Source organism: Saimiri boliviensis, chromosome 11, assembly GCF_048565385.1.
Source record: "Saimiri boliviensis isolate mSaiBol1 chromosome 11, mSaiBol1.pri, whole genome shotgun sequence".
In the NCBI taxonomy this organism is placed as follows: Eukaryota; Metazoa; Chordata; class Mammalia; order Primates; family Cebidae; genus Saimiri; species Saimiri boliviensis.
Window position 1 is genome coordinate 70,067,427 of NC_133459.1, and position 24,579 is coordinate 70,092,005.

General features: G+C 35.0%; 1 protein-coding gene across 1 annotated transcript in view; it reads right to left on the reverse strand.

Annotated features, from left to right (window-relative positions):
- NEGR1 (neuronal growth regulator 1) overlaps nucleotides 1-24,579 on the reverse strand; it is a 932,106-nt gene that overhangs the window by 545,922 nt on the left and 361,605 nt on the right. Inside the window, exon 2 of the mRNA XM_003921414.4 lies at nucleotides 17,586-17,818. Within this exon, the coding sequence (XP_003921463.1) occupies nucleotides 17,586-17,818 (233 nt within the window). The remainder of the gene's footprint in view (nucleotides 1-17,585; nucleotides 17,819-24,579) is intronic.

Sequence of the window (24,579 nt, forward strand, 5' to 3'; positions counted from 1 at the left end):
GTGTGACGGCAATTTCTGATTATTTGAAAATGGGTCTAGAAAAAAGAGAAAGGCAGAGGTAGGTGTCACATTTTCTTCTCAGTGTTTCCTGTGTATGTATATGCCCTCTATAGCTCCATATATGTCAATGCACCTTGTTTTATGCAATAGAGAGGACAGAGGTCACACTCAGCACAGCAGCCTGTGCACTGGGTGCCTATGGCTACTCGTGAATATCATGTTATAGTGATGCTATGGAATGTTAAATACCTCAGTGGAACAAGGAGACAGCTGGAAAATTATGGAACATGTCAAATTAAACTGGTATGTTTAGTTATCTTTGAAGAGTACTGTAACATTTTAATAACATGTGTAACAACCCCCATTCTTTCAGAAGGTGATGAACTAGAAGTCTGACCTCTTCACTAGTCTTGAAGAAACAAATCAGAAGGTAAATTTGTTTCTGAAATATATAGCTTTCTATTTGATTAACTCCATATTTTAGGGCGTCAGTACATTCCATGAAGTCCTTGTGAATTTGAAGGGTCCAGAGATTAAAACATTCTCTCTCTTTTATCTTGATAAGGCCACACCAATTTTTTAAAACTACATGCAAATGCAAAAAGTAAGTCATGCATATTTTGGAGGCAGCCAAATTGAATGGCAAACGACTCTTCAAAAAGTACAAATTGAGTTAGGTTGCCTTTAAGAACGACCTCACTGCTGTGTGCTCTACTGCAAAGTTAAAAGAGGAACACATCATACTATCAAAGACAAGTGGGCTGTATAAACTGCAAGCTCAAAAGCCTTGCAGTAATCCCAACCACATGTCAAGTTTCAGAAAGTAGGACAGTTTCTCCTTTGGAGTTGAGTAACAAAAAAACACTCCAGTGTGTGCAAAGCTAGCAACTCTCCATGAGAGATGGATGAGCCATGCAATGGTTTCTGCTTTCAAATAATTGTTCAAATGGTCTGCAAGACGTCTTCATTAGCTAAACAAATACCTTTGAGAGCAATTTTTTATTTGTTCAGAGCAGACTTAAAGTAACTATTCCAGAGTCTTTACTAGGTCAGAGGCTTCAAGGGTAAATTTATGTTACCTTGAAAACCACACACAGCTTTTTCGGTAAAATTCTCTTTTTAAACCAGAGTATGGTATGCTGTACTGAAAAAAAAAAATCAAGTATGCTGAACCTAAAAGATTGAGTTTTTTTCTTTGTGTTGTTATCCTGACATTTCATTCTTGGTCACTCAAACCCCAATTCACTAATATACTCAAAGCCTGACTCACTTCACATCATTTCATTGTTTGCCCAGAACAGATTGTATAACCGGCAAAGTTTGAAGGTCAAATTTATCGATTAAAACCCACAGCAATGAAGTATCTATTAAGCCAGGGTAACTGATTCCCATGTGGCTTAATCCACATAGAATTTTTCCGGATGGAATGATTTTGATAAAAATTGGCAGTATTATGAGACTTCAACAAAACAAAAATATAACTAGATACAGTATTATTTTAAAATTACAGTGCTCACATTCACAATTTGAGTGAATACCTCCACCTCCACATTCTTCCTTCCATTTCTACAGGATCCATATTAGTTCTCAGCTCTCACTCAAAGGTGAACTAATGCAATAATTTTCCAGCTGGATTATCTTCCTCAAGTTTTTAACATCATAATCGATTTTTACTCAAATAAAACATCTATTATACTGCTTCCATCTTCCTCCATAATCAAACCAAGCTGATCCAAAAAGATGCAGATGGGATCACCCATATACCAAGATTTGTAATCCTGAACAATATTTGAAAATGACAGCCTCATAATAATGCTAGACAGTATTCAATGTGATAATTACCTAAATTCATCAGTTATTCAACAGCATCTTTTGTGGATAAGTTGATAATAGATGTTATCAAATTCTCTACTGGCTAACCTTTTCTGTCTTCCGAATACAAACAGTCTTAGCATTTATTATTATTATTATTATTATTTTAGCATCAGAAACTTTGAGAACAGGATAAAAACTACAGTCACTCTTTCCAGGGGAGAAATATCAAAAAGTACCAAATTTTGCATATACTCTCATTGGTTTTTTGGTTAGTGAATCCTTGAATTTAAAATCAAGTCTCCTTGATTTGGCCAATATGACAGCTATTTTAGGGTAAAATTGTTCCTCAGTAAACAAACAATAACCAAAAGTAATGCCACATTAGCCAAGGAAACCTATGTCCAAGTTTGAGGAAAGTTGTATTTAAAAATCTCAAACATATTTTGTCAATCTTATCAATATTTCACCATTGCTTCATATGTATAAGACTGTGTTTTAACCATTGCCAGCTGCAGAGGTGGTGGAGCTGAATAACTTTGAAGTTTCCACATATGACACTGATAACTGCTGCTTCCCCTGGCAACTTCTTAATCTGGGGATGCTCCAACGGTGGTTCTCCAGGGCTCCCTGCTTAAGCTCTCTGCAGCTGCTCCTCTCAGTATTGAATGGCTCCAGTCAGCAGTTGAGCTCAGCAATTATAGCCTCCTACAGCTGCTCCCCAGAGTCCTCCATTGCTCCCCATTGCTTCTTCCATGCTCAAACCACCTCCAAGACATCTTCATCTCTGAGGAGCTGTATATTTGAGCATCTCTTTATCAGTACCACTTCTAAAGGCCATCTAATGACAAGACTCTGATTGAGCCATTCCTCTCACCTGAAGAGCTTGTCCTGTTCCTACTCCTTCCCCACCTTTGTTATTACATTTTATGGAATAAGACAATGTGAGTTTACACTTCTAATTTACTTATCCAGTACCTGCTGAGACTTGAAGTTGCTCCTCATTGAGCTCTGAATGACTTATTATATACTCTAAGAGTAACTTCCAAGCAGTATACTATGCCTATCACTTCCTGCCTTATAATTAAACCTCAAGCCTATCGACTACTTCACCCCAAAAGTTGGGTATGTTCCTCGAGAAAAAGAGGGCCTTCTTTATGTGCTCGGCATATACATCTGTCCTAGTCCCCACCTAACTTTAGTGCACTCATTTGCCTCCAAGTCAGTATCCCCCAGCTGATAGGTAAGTTCCTTGAAAGGAAAGACTAATTTTTATTTGCAGATCTTTCTTGTTCAACACTTACAGCAATACTTAGCACAATGCAAATGCTCAAAGAATGTTGCTAAGTTGCTTCAGTGCTAGTGTCTAAACTCTGTTAATTGGTTTACTGAAGAAGAGGCCCAAATTGCTCTTCACTGGTTTCTCCACCCAGTACAGGTGCAGCTGTAAAAATCAAAGCTCAGAATACTTCTAGACAGCTCATAGCTCCCAGGGTAAATATACCATCACAGCTCTACAGCCTCTCTGTAGGTTATTTTTCTTAAAGTTTCAGTCTGTGTGGTAAGGAAAGACTCCTATATTCACTCATGCCATTGTGTATTTGTAGCTCTAATATTCATTAAGGATGCAACTGAAATGTTAATGATAATTGCACCCAAAAAGCTAATAAAGAGAAGCCCAAGGCACATATAAATGCCAGCATTTAATAATTATGCATACTTTTAGCTTTTCCCCAATTTATCTTACTCTCTAATAATTAGTTTAATAAATCTGAGATCCCAACATATGTGTAATTAATTTTAAAACTGTTTTTAAATTTGCTTTTGATATTCAGGAATGAGACATATTTTTCCTAGAATATAAGGAAATAATTATCATTATATAAAATGGCTACCTACATAAAGGATAGAGCTTAAATGCTTGTCTTTTGGGAATATTTACGACTAAAAACCACTTGAAATTTTAAGAAAAAGATCTGTATTGGTCAGGATATAGTCAGGAAAATAGAAACCAATCTAGTACAGTTTACTCTTGAAGAATGCAGATTTAAACTTCAAGAGTCCAGGTACACGTGGATTTTTCTTCCATATCAGCCACCAGAGATAGCAGGACCAACTATTCTTTTTCTTCTGCTTCAGCCCACTCATTATGAAGATAAGGATGAAGAACTTTATGATGATCCACTTTTATTTAATGAATACTAAATACATTTTCTCTTCCTTATCATTTTCTTAATACCATTTTTCCTTTAGCATATTAGTATTATAAGAATTCAGTATAGAATATATACATATATATATATATATATATATATATATATATATATGTTCTTAGATATACAGTATAAGATACATATAGAATACCATCACATGGCTCATACATATACATATATATTTTATAACACAAACTATGTGTTAATTGACTATGTATGTTTTTGGTAAGGCTTCCAGTCAAGGTAGGCTATTAGAAAAGTTTTGGGGAAGTCAAAAGTTATATGCAGATTTCTGAGTGTGTAGGAGGTCAGTATCTCTAACCCTCATGTTGTTCAAGGGTCAACTGTATTTAAAGAAAAGGATGGTCTAATATTAAGAATTTTTTACATACATGATGAAAGTATAAGAAGAAACCACATAAAAGAGAGGGCCTCAGAGATTTGTAACAAGTAGAAGCGACTAATAGTTTTGTAAGCAGGTCTCATTGCCAGAGCCCACAGGTCAGGGCTGTTCAATAGCAGCTGGGCTTACGACATGGGGACATGGGGCTTCCCAGTGTGAATCGTGCCAATAGGAAGATGGGCTGTCCAGTGGAACCTGGAGCCAAGGAACTAAAAGGCTTTGCAGGAGACACTACCTGTGAGAATAAGAGAGAGGAAAATAGCCTGATTTCTCTCTTCCTCCTGTCTACAATCACTCTCTTACCAGTGTCTCCCATTGAGTGAACCCTGCCAGAAACCAAAAAACATAGCAGGCTGGGGATGCACTTGCTGTGGGGGTGATACAGAGCATATCAAGAGAGGTGCAGAGAACAGCTTTGAGATCAAATAGGCAAAAATGACCGCATAATATCTTTCCCATTAATCTTAGGAAGAAGTTTTCCAAAAAAAGTAAGATTATTTTCAATTACGCAAGTTCAAAACCTTAACATTGGCATAAATTTATTATATCTTTTTCACATAGAATTTCTCCACGAGAAAAAAGAGTAATTAAGTTCATTAATAGTTTACAGTCTAACTTTGTTGTTTGTATTCTTAGAAAAGATCACTTGGAATCAATGAGAGCAATATCAATTACATCCTAATTCAAAGGAAGAAAGAAGAAAAGACCTATATGTACACTATTGCCTCTTTGGAAAAAGAAAGATTATAACTAAGATTGAATACATAGTCTGAGTTGGACAGTTTGAGAAATATATATCTAATTGTTTTTTAGATTTTTATAGCAAACCAGAGATCTGGGCATTACTTTTAACTTCTCAGAAGATGAAGATGAGTGTTAAATAGATGAAGACACTTGACCAAGTCCATACACTTTATAAATATTAAAAGTTAATGTGACTTGAGGTCAAACTAACACTTATGCTATGCTAAAGTACTTAAGAGAAAGAATTCTGATCTTAACTAGTGTCAGCAGGAGAAATAGACCATAGAGGAAAAATTCAGAAATTTTTTTCTGGTCGTTGGTTAGTTTATAGTCTAAGAAATTTCACTCATTCGTTCTATCGCCCATTAAATATTTATTTCAGCCCCTTTTATATGCCAGCCCCTGTTCTACTCACTCAGGTTAGGTCAGTAAGATAGATATGATCCATATTTTCATGGAGCTTGTCACAATCTGCCATGCATTTGAAAATTGAAGTGTTTGTCTGTCTTTTCTGCTCCATCAGTGGTTCTCAACCAGGGGTGAATTTTACCCCAGAAAACAAATTTCAGTGTCACGAACAGGGAATGTGGCTAGTGTCCATATGTTAAAGCCAGGGCATCCTACACTTGTACAGCAATACTCTCTCTCACACACACAAATACAAATACACACACACACACACACACACACACACACACACACACACACACAATCTCTCTCTTTTTTTTCTCTCTCCCTTGGCCCAAACTGTCAGTAATACTGAGGTTAAGAAACTTTTTCTAGATGTATACAAAGGTATCTTTATTTTAGAGTGTGTGTATGTATAAATGTGCATTGGGAGTGTATTCGTTCTCCTATTGGCTGCCATAACAAATTACCACAAACTTAGAGGCTTAAAACCATGCAAATGTATCTTACATATCTGTTAGGGTAGACATGTCTCACTCAGCTATACTTGAGGTGTTGGCAGAGCTGAATTCCCTTCTGGAGTATCTAGAGGAGAATTCATTTTCTTGACTTTTCTGGCTTCTAGAGTCTTTCCATATCCCTTGGCTCAGGGTACCCCTCCTCTACCATTACATCCAGCAATTGTAGATTGAGTCCTTCTTACAGCACAACAATCTGGCCTACAACAGCAGTTAGCTCCCTCTGACCATTCTTTTGCATTCCTCTTCCACTTTTAAGAGGCCTTATGATTTCACTGGGTCTGACTGGATAATCTAAGATAATAGATACTTTTTTTCTTGAGCCAGGGTCTTGTTCTGTCACCCAGACTGGAGTGTAGTGGCATGATCACCCCTTACTATAGCCTCCACCTTCTGTGCACAAGCAATCCTCCCACTTCAGCCTCCAAAGTAGCTGGGACCACAGCAGCTATTTTTAAAAAAAATTTTGTAGAGATACGGTCTCTCTGTGTTGTCCAGGATGGTCTGAAGCAATACTCCTGCTTTGTTCTCCCAAAGTGCTGGGATTATAGGCTAGCCCTGCCTTAAGATCAGATTACAATTTTCCTTGCCACTTAACCTAACAAATTCATTGGTTCTGGAGATGAGGATAGTCATATTTGAAAACTGTATCATTTGGCCTACCACAAGGGGTAATAAATGCATGTGCAACATTTAGCAAAGTTATTTGCACACAGTCGGTATTGAATTAAAGTGAGACTTCATAAGTTTTTACTGACTTAAACTGAAGTCATCTTGCATGCTCTTTTAAAAGGGACTTGCTTAAAATGAACAAATCCTAAGCAGAGTGAATAACAACACATCTCACTCTATTCTCCACTAACAAATAGCTGCAAAATCTGCCCCTCCTGAAGTCTTCAATATCTCATTTAGAAAGTGTCCATCCACTCATTTGTTCAAGTCAAAACCTAAAAGAATGACCAAAATACCTGAGATAAAATTTTAATTGTGCAACTGTGGTCTCTTTTTAAATGTTAAACTCTTGTTTGGGTTTGGCATTAGAAATGTTTAGCTACAGCCTTGTACCTAACTCTGTCCCACGTAAAGTATACTTTTTTTCTCAAAATAACATTGCTAGGGTAAAATGTTTTTTGTAGAATGCTGGTGTCTCATTTGTTACTTTTTACTACAACATGCATTCACTATTCTGCCCTTGTGAAAATATGGAAATTAGCAGAGGATAAGAATGTTTTGACCTCAAATAAAAATAAGCATTGCAAGTCATGAATGTCTAACTAGTCCTTTTAATTTATTTTTATTCTTCTTATGTAGCATTCGTGGTCCAAGATAGCATCAACATACTAAGTCACAGTTTAAGCCAAGCAATTGGCATAAAGCTTGAAAGAAATATGTGCCTTTATAAAAACAATAAAACTCTACTGTTTCTAACACTTGTCAGATGCTATCCTGGTTAGGAGTTTAAAAAAAAAATAAGAGCTAGTCATCATGCTCAAGAAGTTGACTTAGTATCTTACTTGGAGTACACAAATACACTTAGGGAGTTCATAAGCCTGTGCTCACATAAAGAAGTATGTAACATGTTAAAGCTATGTGTATTTTTTCCAGAGAAGGGGTCTACAAATTTCATCAGATTTTGAAACGGGTTCATGACCACAAACTGTTTAAGAGCTACTTGTCTAAATGCAAACCTACCAATGTGGGTTACAAAACTGACAACTTAGTGCAGGTGCATGGTCCATTTTTCCTGAGTCTTCCTACTACTCTTTCCAGATTACTAACCAGAAGATTCTGAAGGGATGAGTGGTGAAGTATGGGGGAGGAGAGATATTGGAGCATAGCCTCACTCTGATTCTGCAAACTAAGCTTTGCCACCCGTTTTAATTGTGTCCATTTTCCTGTTGGTGCTACATATGATTGATTCTTATTTTTCTACCACGGATCATACAATAAACAGTATTATTAGTAGATTCAAATTTTCTCCTGCTAAATTTTATCTTTGCTTTAAATAAAGGTTACAAGGAGTATTGTCATTTGGCATTTAACTAATGAAAACAGTTAACTCCTAATTGCCTTTATACTGATGTCTTAATTATGTACATGATTTGGGAAAGAGAACAGAAATATTATTTTATAGATCAAATCCTATTACAGTGACTCCAAGAAGATAAGTTATTTCACCATACATAGATTTTATTTGCAGTGTTTTTTAAAATAAATGGGCCAGCTAGAGGTTGGTAATCTTTCATTTATAGAGAGATTTTCATAGTGATAGTGTGCATTGCATTGGGATTTGACATGTATTACTTACACAGTTATTTGTGTTTTTTTTAACACAAAATGAATATACTCCAAGATAGGGAACAAATATAACCAATCTGTATTGCACATGCAAAACTAAGAATTACCACCAAGAAAATGAAAATGTGATCAGTTTGAGCTCTGACACACTTACCAAACTCTGTGCTTCAGGAACTGTAATAAATATCCATTAATCATTAAAGGGAATTTTAAAGGCAGCAAATCTTGCTTAAAGGGATAATTACTTTAAATTATTTTCAAATTGTATTTTGGACTGTGTTTTATCAAAAACAGAAATACTGCCTTAGTCTCCAAATGAATAATACATAACATTCTTCTTCTTTCTGATATATCCTATTCCCAGATACGTTTTTATGGAATACTTGCCATTGTGAGTCAAGTTTAAAACTTGAAAAAAAAAGTATAAAGTAGGGCAACATTTCTCCTCATCAACACTGACCACAAGCTCTATAATTATTTGATGTTTGCCCCTCTTTTACCACCCCCTCAACATATTACTCATCTCATGAGTAGATCCAAGGCACTGAAGTTGAACCTTCCTTGGTGGTATAATTTCCTAGTTAGCAAAGATGCTTATTTATGTCCCAATAGTGCTCTCTCTTTCTGCTACAAACTCACAAAATTCCTTATATAGAAAAAGAAAAGAGAGAGAGAGGACTCATATGGAAACTGACAATGTTCAGCAGATATCAATATGATTTTTCTTTTGCTCTTCCCTACCTGTCTTTCATTGGCAAATAAAATTGAAAATACATAATAAAATATTATTGACTTACTAATTCCCTTTGTATATAGTAAGAAGTGCATTACGGATTTTAGCACAGTTTTGATGTATAGTATTGTTTTAATATCAGACCTTACATTAGGCAATATATAAAATTTCATATGATAATTTTGATTAAGGAAATATGATCCATATATTTATACAGATAATCTTTTGGAAATAAAATACTATTTATCGAAATCTACCTTCTCTTTCTGCTACTTCTTTTATCTCAACTGCAGAAAAGTAATGTTCGATAATTCTGAATATTAGAATATTTTTTAAAAAGTATATTCTGGAAGACAAGCTTGTATTCAAATAAGAATTTTACTAAAAGTAGCTCAATTCACCTTATATTTTATAAATCTTAGTAGCTAAACCCATAATATAATGAATGTCAATATATTCAAAGAAAAGTGAGGTAATGAATTCCTAGAATCTGGTCTGATATACCCTGCCATGTAACCATAGCAATTCTAGCCAGAAGGGATAGTGTGAAAAGAAAGCTGAAAACGTCCACCTGAAAAATGCAATAATTTTTTAAATTGTTATACAATATTTCATTGCCTAAAAAAGCTTACCCCACATAAGCACAGATGGTGGACCTGAGTTTTTCTGTGAAGGTATATTTGGGAAAATAATCTTGGATCTGAATTTGTCTGTGAAGGTATATTTGGGAAAATAATCTTAGATCTAAATGTATCTGTGAAGGTACATTTGGGAAAATAACCTTGATTCTGAATTTTTCTGTGAAGGTATTTGGGGAGATAATCTTGCTAACATCCAGATAATCACAGCTGAAAAACTTATTTTTCCCAAGTTTCCCAAATTAGGCATAACTATTCTAAATTGTTTAGATATGAGACCATTATTTCTGTAGTCCTCAATAGTACTGCTTCATATAATTCAACAGATTAAATATTTCCTACTGGATAAAGTACTCAGGGAATATAATGATAGTCCTGTCCAGGCATAGGGACTCATGTCTGTAATCTCAGCACTTAGGGAGGCTGGCTGAGGTGGGTAGATCAACTGAGCCTAGGCATTAGAGACCAGCATGGGCAACATTAACTAATGAGGCATATCTTCCAAAATGCTAATAAGATCCAGACAATGACTGTTTCAACATCAGTAGCTCCATAAAACTTTTGTTAGTGCCAATAATTTCTCTTTGGTTTCATTTTTTGACTTGTTGAAAAATTTGAAATTTTCACTGTTGCAGAACAATGGCTTGAACTGTCCCGTGTATGTAGTATTTGACCTGCTTTTTTCACCATTACTGTTTTTTTTTTTTTTTTTTTTTTTACTTTTACTTATAACAGCTTTCAATATAACCTGAAGTCTTCTACTTATAACAGCTTTCAATATAACCTGAAGGCTTTTACTTATAACAGCTTCCAATATTACCTGAAGTGTTGGGACTTCAGGTTATATTGAAAGCTGTTATAAGTAAAAGCCTCATGAATCAATGCTATGTGTACCCAATCTCACAAAAAGAAAAGAAAAGAAAAGAAATAGCCAGGCAGAGTGGCATGCACCTGCAGTCCCAGCTACATGGGAGGGTGGGGTAGGAGGATCACCTGAGGCTGGGGAGGTTGAGGCTGCAGTAAACCAAGATTGTGCCACTACACTCCAGCTTGGACACAGAGTGAGATGCTGTCTCAAAAAAAATATATAATGATAGTTCTATTAACTAATGAGGCATATCTTCCAAAATGCTAATAAGATCCTGTCTTCATAAATTGCAAAACTGGACATTTCAGACAATAGAAATAGAAAAAGCAATGGAATGTTCTTAAGCATGTTTCCATTGTTACTATCACTTCATTATGGAGAAATCTGTAGGAACTAATACAATCTTATTTTTATCAGTAATTGAACTTACTTGGTCTTTCACCCTGTAATCAGTAGTCAGGTATTGATTAGTCTATCTGAGCTCAGCATAATTTGGCTTCCACTGGAACTGCACTATAATGTAAATAGAGTAAGTAAAGAATGATTTACAGTAGAACAGGTCAGAATCCCCTGCAAAGAGAATGAGAATGAGTATATACATCCCTATCCATGTAACTTTTATTTTAAATATTTGAGATCACTTTTAACCAATTTTTAGAGAGCAAATAATAAGCGTTTCTTACAAGCAGATAATGTGTTTATCATATATGCTCTTAGAATAGCTCTGTTATCTAGTTATTGATATAAAGAAGCTATAGATCACATAGAAAAAAACATGGACAATTTTGGAAAACCTACTCCTAGTTTTTACTGGTGGCAGCTCCACTAACAAGTTACTGTTTTTCATTTATCTATGATTATGTTTTGTAAGTATGAGGGTGCATTCATTAAAGATAAAGATATTCTGGGTAGGGTAACAGTACATAACAAATTATTAAGCCATTTTTAATTCATATGGTTTATTATTTGTTTCCATGCTAAAAATATTAACAGCCTGTGGTTTGACTCTTTGTCCATTTCTTTGTGTTTTAGAGCATGTCCGAGATTGGGTTCCCATGTATAATCTAGATCTCCTTCACAGGTAAAATTAGATCCTGAATAAAAAACGGGCAACGATCCAATATGAGAGTCTTGTCATGAACCATTATTGCATCCAATGACTGGCCCACCATCAGTGGCTCTGTAAAACTTTTGTTAGTGCCGATAATTTCTTTTTGGTTTCATTTTTTGACTAGTTGAAAATTTTGTAATTTTCACTGTTGCAGAACAATGGCTTCAACTGTCCCATGTATGTAGTATTTGATTAAGCTTTTTTCACGATTGATGGTTTTTTGTTTGTTTGTTTGTTTGTTTTTTTGTTTGTTTTTTCTCCTTTTGGTCTTTGGGGAAAGCAGACCCATGTCCTGTGATGCTGTTTATGCCCATCAGTTCAAACTGGAACAGAGTGTGTTATTCTCTTTCAGTGTGTACCCCTTTAAGGCCTTAGTATTCATCAAAAGCATGGTAACATTAGACAAAGATGTGCTAATCTTTGGAGAATATGGCTTTATACCTGACCACATAGAGTGATTGCTCTCCAGATACTCATTGATAAGGATAACTTTGAAGTACCTGCAGCTGAATTACTATTCAATGATTAATTGGGAGAAATAATATTTGTGGAGTTTTGCCTAAGAAGAATAGATTCTAAAATTTATTCATAGATTAAGGTGATAATAAAAAAGCTGTCTCCCTGTTATTGAAACAGCATTTTGTTCAATTTATTTTTAAATTTATTTTTTTTTTAACTTTCCTACACTTCACGTTATATTTAAAGCTGTTATAAGTAAAAGCCTTTTGAATCAATGCTATGTGTACCAAAGAGATGTTCCTTATACCTCACAGTGATGCTCTTAGATAGCTCACAGCAGCAATGCTGCTCTATTCTGAATAACAGGATCATAGAAAAAATAAGTTTTAACCTATGAACTATGAAACGAATAACTGATTCTGTTTCTTTCTACATAGGCTTTAGAAATCTTAGAACTAAATTTTTTGCCATGCTCTGAAAGTATATGAAAATCATATTACAAATTTTATGATCTAACCTCACCTCTGACTGTATCCTAATCTTCTCGTTTATTTTTTGCCTCCTATCTATCTTGGTTTATTTTTTGCCTCCTATCTATCTGAATACTTCTCTATAAGCCACTTCAAATCCTTTTTAACATAAAATAGAACATTAATAATAAATGATGTTTGAATGTCTTTTCACTTTATAAAGCCTTTCTCAAAACAATGGCTAAGCAACAGGTAAGTGATATTTTCATAATTTAGGATCTTTGTGAAATGGATTCAAACGAGATGAAATTTAGAGTGCAGGATGATTATTAGGAAATATCCTTGTGGTGAGTCCTTGGGGATGGAAGAAGAAGGAGATGGGTTTGAATATAGTAAGCTGAGCTGCGGTTGAGTCTTGACAGTAGCCTCAGCTGCCCATGAGGAGCTCTGAACCTAACATGGCCCAGCAAAGCTGTCCTACATTGGGCCAAAAGGAATTACTCCTTGCCTGAAGTAGTCATGGGGTGTTGGCTGCTCTAGGCAGGGCTTGACTTTAGCAAGGTGGCTCTCTGCAGCTGAGGCTGTCCTCAAAAGAGTCCTGAATGTTGTCTTCTAACTACAAACCCGGTATCTAGAGAAACAAGCCCACCCTTGATAAGGGAAGTACAGCACTCCAGCTATTACAAATATTCTAGGAGAGTTATATATCCTATGGAAATCACAATACCCTGGAGAAGTTACATATCTTTGAGAAGTTATTTTGATTATCCAGTTATGTGCTAGTCAAATCTCCTTCTACTCTGACCAGAGAAAACTTAGAGTATATTTCCTTGAAAGGGAATGAGTTGAACAGTAAACATTTCATAGGTGTTTGTTCAATACACAATATCTATGAGTGTCTAATTTGTGCTACATATAACCTAGACCTTAAACATTGTGGAGAACTCAAAGTTTATGTTGTAATAACAGAATATCCCAGATTCAGTAATTTATAATGAACAGAAATTTGTGTGGCTCACATTTCTGGGGGCTGAGAAGTCCAAGAGCATAGTGCCAGTGTCTTCCAAGGGCCTTTGTGCTGCATCACCCCATGGCAGAAAACAGATAGACAAGAGCAAGAAAGCAAGAGGGGGCCAAACTCACTTTTATAACAAACCCATTCTCACAATAACTAATCCAATCCCATGACAACAATATTAACCCCATGAGAGCACTTACGAATAAATAACCACCTTTTCTTTAACTGCACCTCAAACTTTGTTCCTTTCAGGATTGTTTCCAACACACGAACTTTGGGAGACCCATTCTAATCATAGCACAATTCCTGACACATATTCAAGTGGGCAGTGCTCATATTTCATGTTTCACATCTTTATAGTATTGTAATAGGGAGATCTTGCTTCATAATAAGTCATCCAGCCTCACACACTTCTATACTTATAAACAAAGAAATGTGTTCTTAGTAAATGTTGTATCACATAGTTCAAAACAGTGAATAACAGGTAATTTAATTTATCAATACCATGTTATATATAGGTAATGAAAAATTTTATTTCATATTAAGTCTATTAGCCAGTTTCTACCTTTTTAAAGCCAGGCTCCAAATTATCACATTCTTCAAATTTCATGAGTACATAGATTACTCAGCTCCATTGGATAAAGAAAAATATAAAGAGGAATGAAATGTACTTGTGGAGTAGTAGTAACAGGAGCTAGATGTAAAAATTAGTTCATATGGTGCTTAATAAAAGTTATAAAATATGTTTATTTTTTGACATACTTTTTTCCTATTAAATCAAAGCAAATAATTGAAGTGAGATTTTTGTTACTGTTTTTAATTTGTTTTGTTTTAGTTTGTTTTTATCACTTGTCTTTTCTTGACTGATGTGGACCTCAAAGATTTTCTTGTCTATGTCCCTTTTAAAATGAGAAAGCTAGAGTTCAGGGAGACTTCACAATTGCCTATTTTATGCAGGATAATTCCAGATTTGAATCCAGGTTTTCCTATTCCTACTTTAGTGTTTTCCTCCTCCATCGCTCCATTTATTTATATTAATAGCTCTAAGAAACTGATAGCATTAATAAATTTTTCAAAGTGTCTGTGTTGACAACATATCTCCTTTTTATCCCTTTTTAAAATGATTTTTTTTTAAAAAGTATTTTCCTGGAGTACATGCAACAATTGAAGATGAGCTTTGTTTTTACCAGTCAATGTATGTTTGACATCAGTGATTAATACAGTCTTCCCTCAGTTGCTAAGATTCTTTATCTTGGTGAATAAAGGATTGACAGATTGTTAGGCAAAGAGCATATGCTTCGAAACTTATGCTGATACCCCTGGGCATCAGACAACCTAACAAATTTAGAGACTGAAGAGGTGTACACATCAGTTTATTTTTGTTCATTGAAAAGAAATGTAGCTTATGTGGGGTTGACTTTTTATGACATTTATTTAGTACTTGAATTGACTGACAAGCCTATTAACGTATTCCCTGAACTTTATTAATGTAATTTGAAAACCGCCTACATGTCAATCAACTTCTAATAAGTAATTACATTCATAAATACTGTAAAATTATTAGTTTTTAATTTTGTCCAATCTTATGCTTTCAAAACAGTAACATGCATTTCTTCCTTTTTCTAGAAGAACAAAATATTACACTGAAGGAATATTCAATAAGTACATTCCTAACTACTCAAGAGTTTGCCAGGATCTAATGACCAAATGACTAGTAAAAAAAGTACTATAGTAGGTGTGTAGCAGATTTTAAAACATGAACAATATTAAACAACCTATGTTTTATAAAGTTATTTTTTAAATCCTATGAGAATTAAGCCTGTACCTATGCAGGTCTTAAATACCCATAGTCTGGATATTTAAAATACAGGCCTAATATGGAACAAGAGAGAATGGAATAAGGAAAATGGAATATATTTATTCTTCAAAAATATCATTTAAACCTACAAGAAATATCATTTAAAATGTACAAGCAAAATGTCTGTATCTTAAGTAACTCAAACATATTATTGTCCATGTATAGTTTTTTCACATAATGAAAATTTTTAGCGTCAAGTCGAAGGGCAGAGAACTGAATGAGAGAACAGGATTAGGCTTGAATAACATAAGAAATCCATTTTGTCTTATAATCTCATGCCAGTTTCTGAAGCTGGACTAACTCCCACCCTCTGGAGTCCCTAAATAATCTCTGAATAAAGATGGACTTTTGTGAAAATGTTATTATATTCTTATATATCACTTTTAAATAATGAATATCTCTACAGTCTGCAATAATCTGTAGAGAAAAGAAAAATCATTGAGGAATTCCGCTGAATTATTTTTCAAGTTATGCTTTCTTCCTTAAAGTTAATTGTTTAATTAAGAAGTTTAACCTTATCACAGAGTTAAAATATTTACTGTACTAACAATTGAAGCTGTGTTTGAATTCAAGTTTAACTTTATGTAAGAAAAAAGGTCAGTTAATAAGGTTATAGATTAATAATCTTTTTCAGACTTAAGCTATGCAACTAAATTAATTTTCAGCTTTGACTTATTGAAGGGTAAACTTAGAGACAGTACAACTGACTTGCTCATGCAACTTTCCTATTAGGAATAAAATATGCATGCTCTGGTACCATATTATCATATAATTTGTTAGTAATTTTATTTAGAAATATGGCAACATCATTTTCAGTTCCACAGAGCATATTTCCAAACAACCAACACACGATTAATCTATAAAATACAAGGAAATAATGTAAAAGGGCAAAAAATAAATGTTTTCCATTCTAGCATAATAATCGCATTTTTCTTGAAAACCAATTGTATTGTAGGGTACATATGCTCTTACATTTTAGTATGCAAGAGAAATAAAAGAATTTGATGATTCTGTTTATATCTGGAGATTGAAAGCTAGCATGATTTATGATCTATTGAGAGTAAATCAAATATAAACCATTGTTTACATATTTTCTCAATTATTCTATATTTAAATAAAGAAATATTAGAAGGCTGCTAATTTTCATTGTGAATTGAATCTAAGTAAACAGAAGTTGGATTGAGACAGAGTATTTGAATGCTTGGAGGACTGCATTTAAAGAGTTACTATGCATATATAAAAAGTTCTAATATTTTCAGGTATCTATTGTAAGCTTCAAATATTTATTTTAATATATCAATCATGGGCTCCCAAAGATTTATTGAAGGGATGAATCAAAGGAAGATACAAGGTGAATCATGTACAAATGTCATAATATGGTATTAGTGGATATTTCTTGATCTTTGTAAGTGGGGATTTGAATGCCTGTAATAGTCATTACACTGCTTAGTGGCTACAATATTTGCATATATTTTTTAAAGTTTGTATGTGTATGTGTCTGTGTGTGTGTTTCAATTCAAAGCCAGTCAAAAGACTTTTTCATTCTGTCTGTATGACTCTTCTTTTTTTTTTTTGGAGATGGAGTCTCGCTTTTTTGCCCAGGCTAGAGTGCAGTGGTGTGATCTTATCTCACTGCAACCTCCACCTCCTGGGTTCAAGTGATTCTCCTGGCTCAGCCTCCTGAGTAGCTGAGATTGCAGGCACCTGCCACTGTTCTCAGCTAATTTTTGTATTTTTAGTAGAGACAGGGTTTCACCATCTTGGCCAGACTGGTCTTGAACTCCTGACCTCGTGATCCACCCACCTTGGCCTCCCAAAGTGCTGGAATTACAGGCATGAGCCACTGTGCCTGGCCTGTCACTATGACTCTTAATGACTTTCTGGTATCTTGGAATGTAAACCCCTGAAAACAATGACAATCTACTTCAACAAATATTTCAGCATTGTTAATTGCTTCTTAGTCATTTTGATACCTAAATATTAAACATTGCTAAGCACAGTCTTTCACAATATAGTAGTTCTGAAAATACATACCTTGCACAGTTAGATGCACCTGCATTGTTCTGGGTGTATGTTGAGTTTGAACAGAACACGTGTATGGGCCATCATCTGTCACATCTACATTCTGTATCTGGAGGCTGTAGTCTCTTTTATTCAATGTTGAAATTGAAACTCGAGGATCCACTGACCACTTATCAGGTCCCGCAAAAATAATACTCGACCGGTTCAGCCAGGCACCCTTTGAAGCTCCATCTTCCAAATAACACCTACAAATTACAAGAGATATAACACTATTAATCAAAATGAAAATGAGAGACATTATTTTGTTCTAAGTGTTATTTTCTTTTACAGAATAATAGCACAGCATCAAATACAAACATCAGACATTAACTCAGGAAACATGAACATACTGATGCATCTTCTATTCCTAATGCAAATGTGAAACAATACTTTCATACAGTTTTTTTAAAAATATGTATTTGTGTGTGTGTGTGTGTGTGTGTGTGTGTTTCAACTGAAAGTTAGTGAAAAGTCTTTTTCATTCTGTTTGGATGACAAATCTAAATAAAGTTAAATTAGTTTAAACAATTTTCTACATCAAAGCCTATTTCTTTGTTTGAAATTATGAGAAGCAAGAAAGGTCTATGATTTAGACTGACCTGACCCAATCTGATACTGAATATAATGTACCAGATGCAGAAGTCATAGAACCATAGAAGAGTTTATTCATTTATTTTTTTACTTATTTATTTCTTTTGAGACAGGATCTTATTCTGTTGCTCAGGCTGGAATGCAGTGGCATAATCTTGGCTCACTACAGCCTCCATCTGTCCGGTTCAATCAATTCTCCCACCTCAGCCTCCCTGGTAGTTGGGATTACAGGCGCCTGCCATTGTGCCTGGATAATTTTTATATGTATATAGAGATGGGGTTTTTCCATGTTGGCCAGGCTGGTCTTGAACTCCTGACCTCAGGCAATCTGCCCACCTCAGCCTCCCAAAATGTTGGAATTACAGGTTTCAGCCATAGAGCCTGGCCTATAAGGGTTTATTTTTAAAATAGCTTGCATTCGCACAGTTGGTAAGCTTGTACACCAAAACTATAAACTATGTTTCACTGATAAAACTATAAACTGTGTTTACTGATTGCTGTTGTCATCAGACATAGCAAATCTAGTATAACACTTTTATTAATAATGTTACTTGTTTATCAATTTATTGATCAATAGTTTTTTAATGAAACATTCATTTATCCAGTAAACATTTATAAGGCATCTATTTATGGATTCAAATAGGCATTGTCTATTGCTGTGTAAAAATTTTAGTCTAGCAAGGAAGACATAAGAACAAACCAATTATTATACAGAAAGGAAAATTTTTTATTACATCATACACAGGACGCATGAGAGATCAAAGAGAGTTACTTGACTCAGAAAGGGTGTTGAAGGCATAGAGAGAGGTCTTCTACGATAGGCAATGTCTGAGGTAAAGAGCTAAGTATTATAAGACGTGTGATTCTAGACAGATATGCTATATGTGGGCAACACCAGGTACACATGAGAGAAACAGCATTTCAAAGAAGTACAGATAACCATGAGATATATGGTAAAAGGAATGAGAGATGGAACTGGAAAAATTAACTGGATCCAGATGATGAAGACAAGCATAATGTCAATTAATAGATTTTAAGGAAAAATTTGCACCCATTTATTTAGCCATATTCTGCAACACATTTCAAAAATACAGCATTATGTTTTATAAAAGTCAGCCACATCAGGCTTTAGATCAGAAGAAGGCTGTGGTCATATGCCAGTGATTTTGCTGAGGCCGGGAATTCTGTTTTATCTTGAAAATGTTCTGTTACAAATTAAAGACTGGTTTTCTTAAATGAGCACAAAGCACAGCTACAGAATGAAAACACACATACATAGAAATAGTTTGACAGCATTTCCACAGAACACCTTGGGGGATTGAACACAGTGTTTGAGATTGCTACAAAATTGCAAGCTGAAAGCAACAGGGTGGGCTGCTGTCAACTGTATGAAACTAATCAGTGGGTGAAAAAGTAAGGAACAAGGTACATTGCAGAATCTAATTTGCAGTCAGCTTTACCATCTACAGAATCCCAAACAGAAGTCGTAAAGGTCACAGTTAATGGAAAAGCTTGTCCTTACGTATTTAATAAATAAAATAAAACCCCCTTTAATGATGTAATTAAACGATTCCAGAATATTGCCATTCTAAATAACATGCAGAAAGCAGATAGAGGGAGTATATTTCCCATTTCACAAGATCACATTTGTGCTGGTACAGGATAGAACTCTGAAACACCACTGCAAGGACTGTGATAATTCTAACGTGTCATTTAGTATCTGGTTTCATGAAGTGTTTTTGTGTGACCTCTGCATCTATGGCCTTTGCATGTGTTTTTATTGAATGTTCATAACAACCCTTTGTAGGTATAGATTGCAAAGCTCTTAATCACTAAGAAATAAATGGAGATGTTTAGGTTAAATGACTGGCCTAAGCCACAACATTAGTGGGTACCAATATTGAATTCATAATCCAGCATTCTCTTTTCACATTCAACGTCCTTTCCACTGTAATGCGGATCAAAGACTTTCAAACTAGGTTTCAGAAATGGGAAAATGATTAGAATGTTGCAGAAATTACTGCAAGTAATTTCTTATTTACTGAATGTGACCAACTGCTTAACCTGTCCTAGTCTAAAGGAAGCAGAAAATTAATTATTAGCGGATATTTTACCATGAAAGTGTAATTTAGAATGCTCTATTGGGCATTTCCATTTCCCTAGAGGCAAGAGCAGCTTCACTTTTATTTGGGGGGTATTAGGAAGACTGCAGAGATTAACCACGAGTCTTAGCATAAGCACTGTTCCTCAATTGTGGCATGACATAGGTTGCCACAGAAGAATAGAATTCAACCTCTTCATGAATAAAAAAAAAAAAAAAGGTGCCATTTATGTCTCTTTGGCTTCGACAACTATACTTTGTAGTAGTCATTGTTTCCAACTCAAAGTTTTTCAAGATACACATTAGTAATACTCTTGCATGACAATCAGAAAAAAAATATTTCCTTTTGGAAATTTTGTAGAATTATTCTCAAACTACATTATTAAGTTAGAACATAAGTAACCCAAATTACCATACATGGAATTTTACAGATTTTGAATAGCAATTCTATGTAGGCATGGCTATTTTATGAAATCATATAGAAAATAGATGTAGTTTAAAGGTCCAGTATGAGATGACCATATAGAATATGTGAAAAGGCCAAACATATAAACACACATGAGTGTATGTATGTGTGGGTGTTGTTTATTTTTGTCATTATAAAGATTTCTTCAGAATAATAATTATGTCTTCTTCCTCTGTACTTCTTTTTTGTTCTCCACCTGCATCCTAATTTTTTCCTTTACAATACAAAGAATATTGCTTGACATGTGTATGCTGTATTAAGAAATGTTTTAAGGAGGGAAGCTATGTAGGGCACAATGAGGTGGAGGGTGAAAGCCAAATAGAGGAGCAAGATAGCAATATATTTTTGTACTGTTTGGGTACCAAATATTTTTTTGTTGGTTTAAGAAGTCTAGTGTCTACAAATATGAATTTGTTGGAATCCTGGCCTATACAGAATTCATAATTTAGCAAGGATGATAAAGCATGTGCATGAACAGCCGTCATGCAGAACAGGAAGTGAAAAATGTAGTAATTAAATTGTCATTATAATTGGATTATTGAGATTCTCTGAGAGTGTCTGGCTTCTGCCCTTGACCCTTGTAGTCAGGTCCATTCTTCCCACAGTAAGCGGAATGAACATTTTAGAGTTTAAATCAGCTCATCAACAACTCTAAGCCTTCTATTAATTCATACGAAGATGTATAATTCTGACAGTGATCAACACAGCCCTATAGAATCTGGTCCCCTGATGCTTTTCTGACTTTACCTCCCACCCCTCTCTTCCACGTTACTCTGCTCTAGGCTGTGGTCCTCTAGCTGTGCTTCCAGCAAGTCAGGGATGCTCTTCTTGCCTCAGTTAGTTTGCATTTGCTATTTCTTCCCTGAAATTTTTCCCCCCAGAGTTCTACATAACTTGTTCCCTTATCTTACTTAGGTCTTCATTAAATGACTTAATGTATTAAATAGCAAAAATAGTATCACTGTTCCAAATGCTCCCTTTAGACATATTATCTATTTACTTGACTGATTATTGTCTATTTCTTTCAACTAGAAGCAAGATCCAGAAATTTTGTCTATTTGGTTGCTTCTATGTATTCCAAGGTCCTAAACATAATGAACAGTAAATATAACTGTGTGTTGAGTGGAGGAATGAAGGTAAAAATTAGGAAAATTTTGGAGAAAGAAATAATATGCTAAAGTACATGAAAATTCCCAAAGTGCAGTATAGATGGAAAAGCAAAGCCACACCTACATAAACTACAATAACATATAATTAAAGGCAAATACATGTAGTACAGGCAATAGCCAGTGAAAGATACAGAGGATATGCTAAGCAATCTGAATCAGTAAGTGAAAAACTGAGCTAAGAATTCAGTCATCAGGAAAAAAAAAAGGCAAGTCAGGGGCAGAGGTGGGCAGGGTGCTGGTGGCAGATCAAGTAAATCATTCATACACATAACTACTTGAAATAAGAAAGAACTACAACACTTGACTCTGCACTTCAGAAACCCTTTTAAACCATTAGACATTCTGCTTAGTGTGTGCTAGGAGGTTTGTTAGGCATTTTACATTTATTATACCATTTAAACTTCACATAACCCTATGAGCCAGATACTACTATTATCTTCATTTTTTTAGTTGAAGAAGCAAAGGTACTGGCAGGTTGTGATTGAACAAAGCCAGTTGGTTTGCATTCTTAACCAAAATGACAGACAATGCTAGTATTTTTAGAGTCAGACGGCAGCATTTCAGGGGGATCTCCCTTTTTAGAATGGAGGGATTAGGGTGTAAGGGAGAGTTCGGTGAAGTGAGGGCGGTCAGATCATTAAGGGGACAGGATGAAGCAACAGTTCTCTGATCACAAACTCCGATCTTTTTTCTTTGGACTTCAAAATAAAACATTTTAGCAGCAAGTGATCTTAGGATCCCTTTGAAATGCAGACAATGAAATAATCTGAATAAAAATGTTCAGTAATAAATATATCCTTTAATTGAGTATGGCATAGCTTTCCTTGATAGTGGTTTTTATTTTTCACTAAAAAATCTGCTAGACTACTTATTTTGCAAGAAGATGAATAAAACAGTTCCAAAAGTACACTCTTCAGCATATGCTGTGTTGACTCTATACCAAATATCATGATAAATACTTAAATTTTCAGTCAATCATCTAGATATTTTGTACACATAGTTTCAAACATCTGGCCATTGGAAAATATATACAAAATAGCCTGAACATTTCCTTTTGCTTCATGGTTAATTATATAAGCCCAGGCTCATGATATTTAATGCTTTTCTAATAAGAATGGCACTGCTGCCTACGTTCTTTTAAGGAGACCCCTTATAAAGCATGTTAATACATATCGGGCAGGTCCCTATTTTGGGGTTTGAAGTCCCATTTGGTGAGATGCTATTTGATCAAACTGTTAGAATAATTCTAACAGAATGTGCCTGTGATACTATATCCTGTGGTGATTAAATCCGAAAGGCAGACATCAGAGAGTGTAGTAAAAAATAGCACATTTAGCGTGTTTATTATTTTTTAAAGCTCAGTTAAGTAAAAAAGGCTGTGGCTGCTGAGGAATGATTTTGTCCACTTAAATCTCAGATTTCTTGTAGCACAGACCAAAAACATAAGCATTAACACCATTACCAGTATTTCACAAGGCAGAATTTATTCAGCTCTATGGAAAAAGAACAGCTTCTCTCAAGACATGTTGATTAATGAAAGCTCCTATTAAAGGCACTAATCAAGAAAAGAAAAGTACATTTTCTCTTGTATTCAAAGCTAAACTGAGTGAAAATAATATTCCTATGAAGAGACTTGCCAGCTACCTTCACAGCTGTCCCTTCATTGTATCATAAAGTCCTAAATTTGACAGGAGAACTTTCAAAAGCATATTAACAGAGTTCAGTACCCTGTACAATCTCCATGCTAATTCTGCACACAAGGAGAGTTTTGATATCCTGACTTCATGACCAAACTGAAGTAAGGCAAGTAAAGCAGAGATGATATGGAACAGAACAAATTCTACCCTCTTTCTACCCTACCTTTGTTTATAAGGCACTCTCTTCTTGGTATCTTTCATGATAGTTGATTCCTAGGTAATATGTATGTATGTATACATAAATTATAAGGTTAGATAAATACTTCCTAGATAATATCACTTTATGTAATATGATTGACAATATTTTAAATTCTCTTTTACAATACTCTGACACAGAAATGGTTCTTTCTATTTTTGCAGGTGTGGCGGAGGTGGGAGTCAGTGAAGGGTGGGGGGAAATCCATGGTAGCAATTTGTCCGGTGACTTTTAATTATTTAATGAAATACTCATTCTTATGGATGATAAGAATTTTAAAAATATGCTGCTGGGCTGGGCGCAGTGGCTCATGCCTGTAATCCCAGCACTTTGGGAGGCCAAGGTGGGCGGATCACGAGGTCAGGAGATCGAGACCATCCTGGCCAACATGGTGAAACCCTGTCTCAACTAAAAATACAAAAATTAGCTGGGTGTGGCATTGCGTGCCTGTAATCCCAAGTATTCAGGAGGCTGAGGCAGGAGAATCGCTTGAATCCAGGAGGTAGTGATTGCAGTGAACCAAGATTGCGACACTGCATGCCAGCCTGGTAACAGAGTGAGACTCTGTCTCAAAAAAAAAAAAAAAGTTTCTGGTGATATCTAAGTGAAAATTGCACTTCGGCAGGTAACAGTTCAATACTGTTCAGTATACCATAGTAATATGTTAACATTACTATGCATCAGATACATTTCTAAGCATGTTATGTATATTCTTCATTCAATCCTCACAAGAAGCCTTTGAGGTAG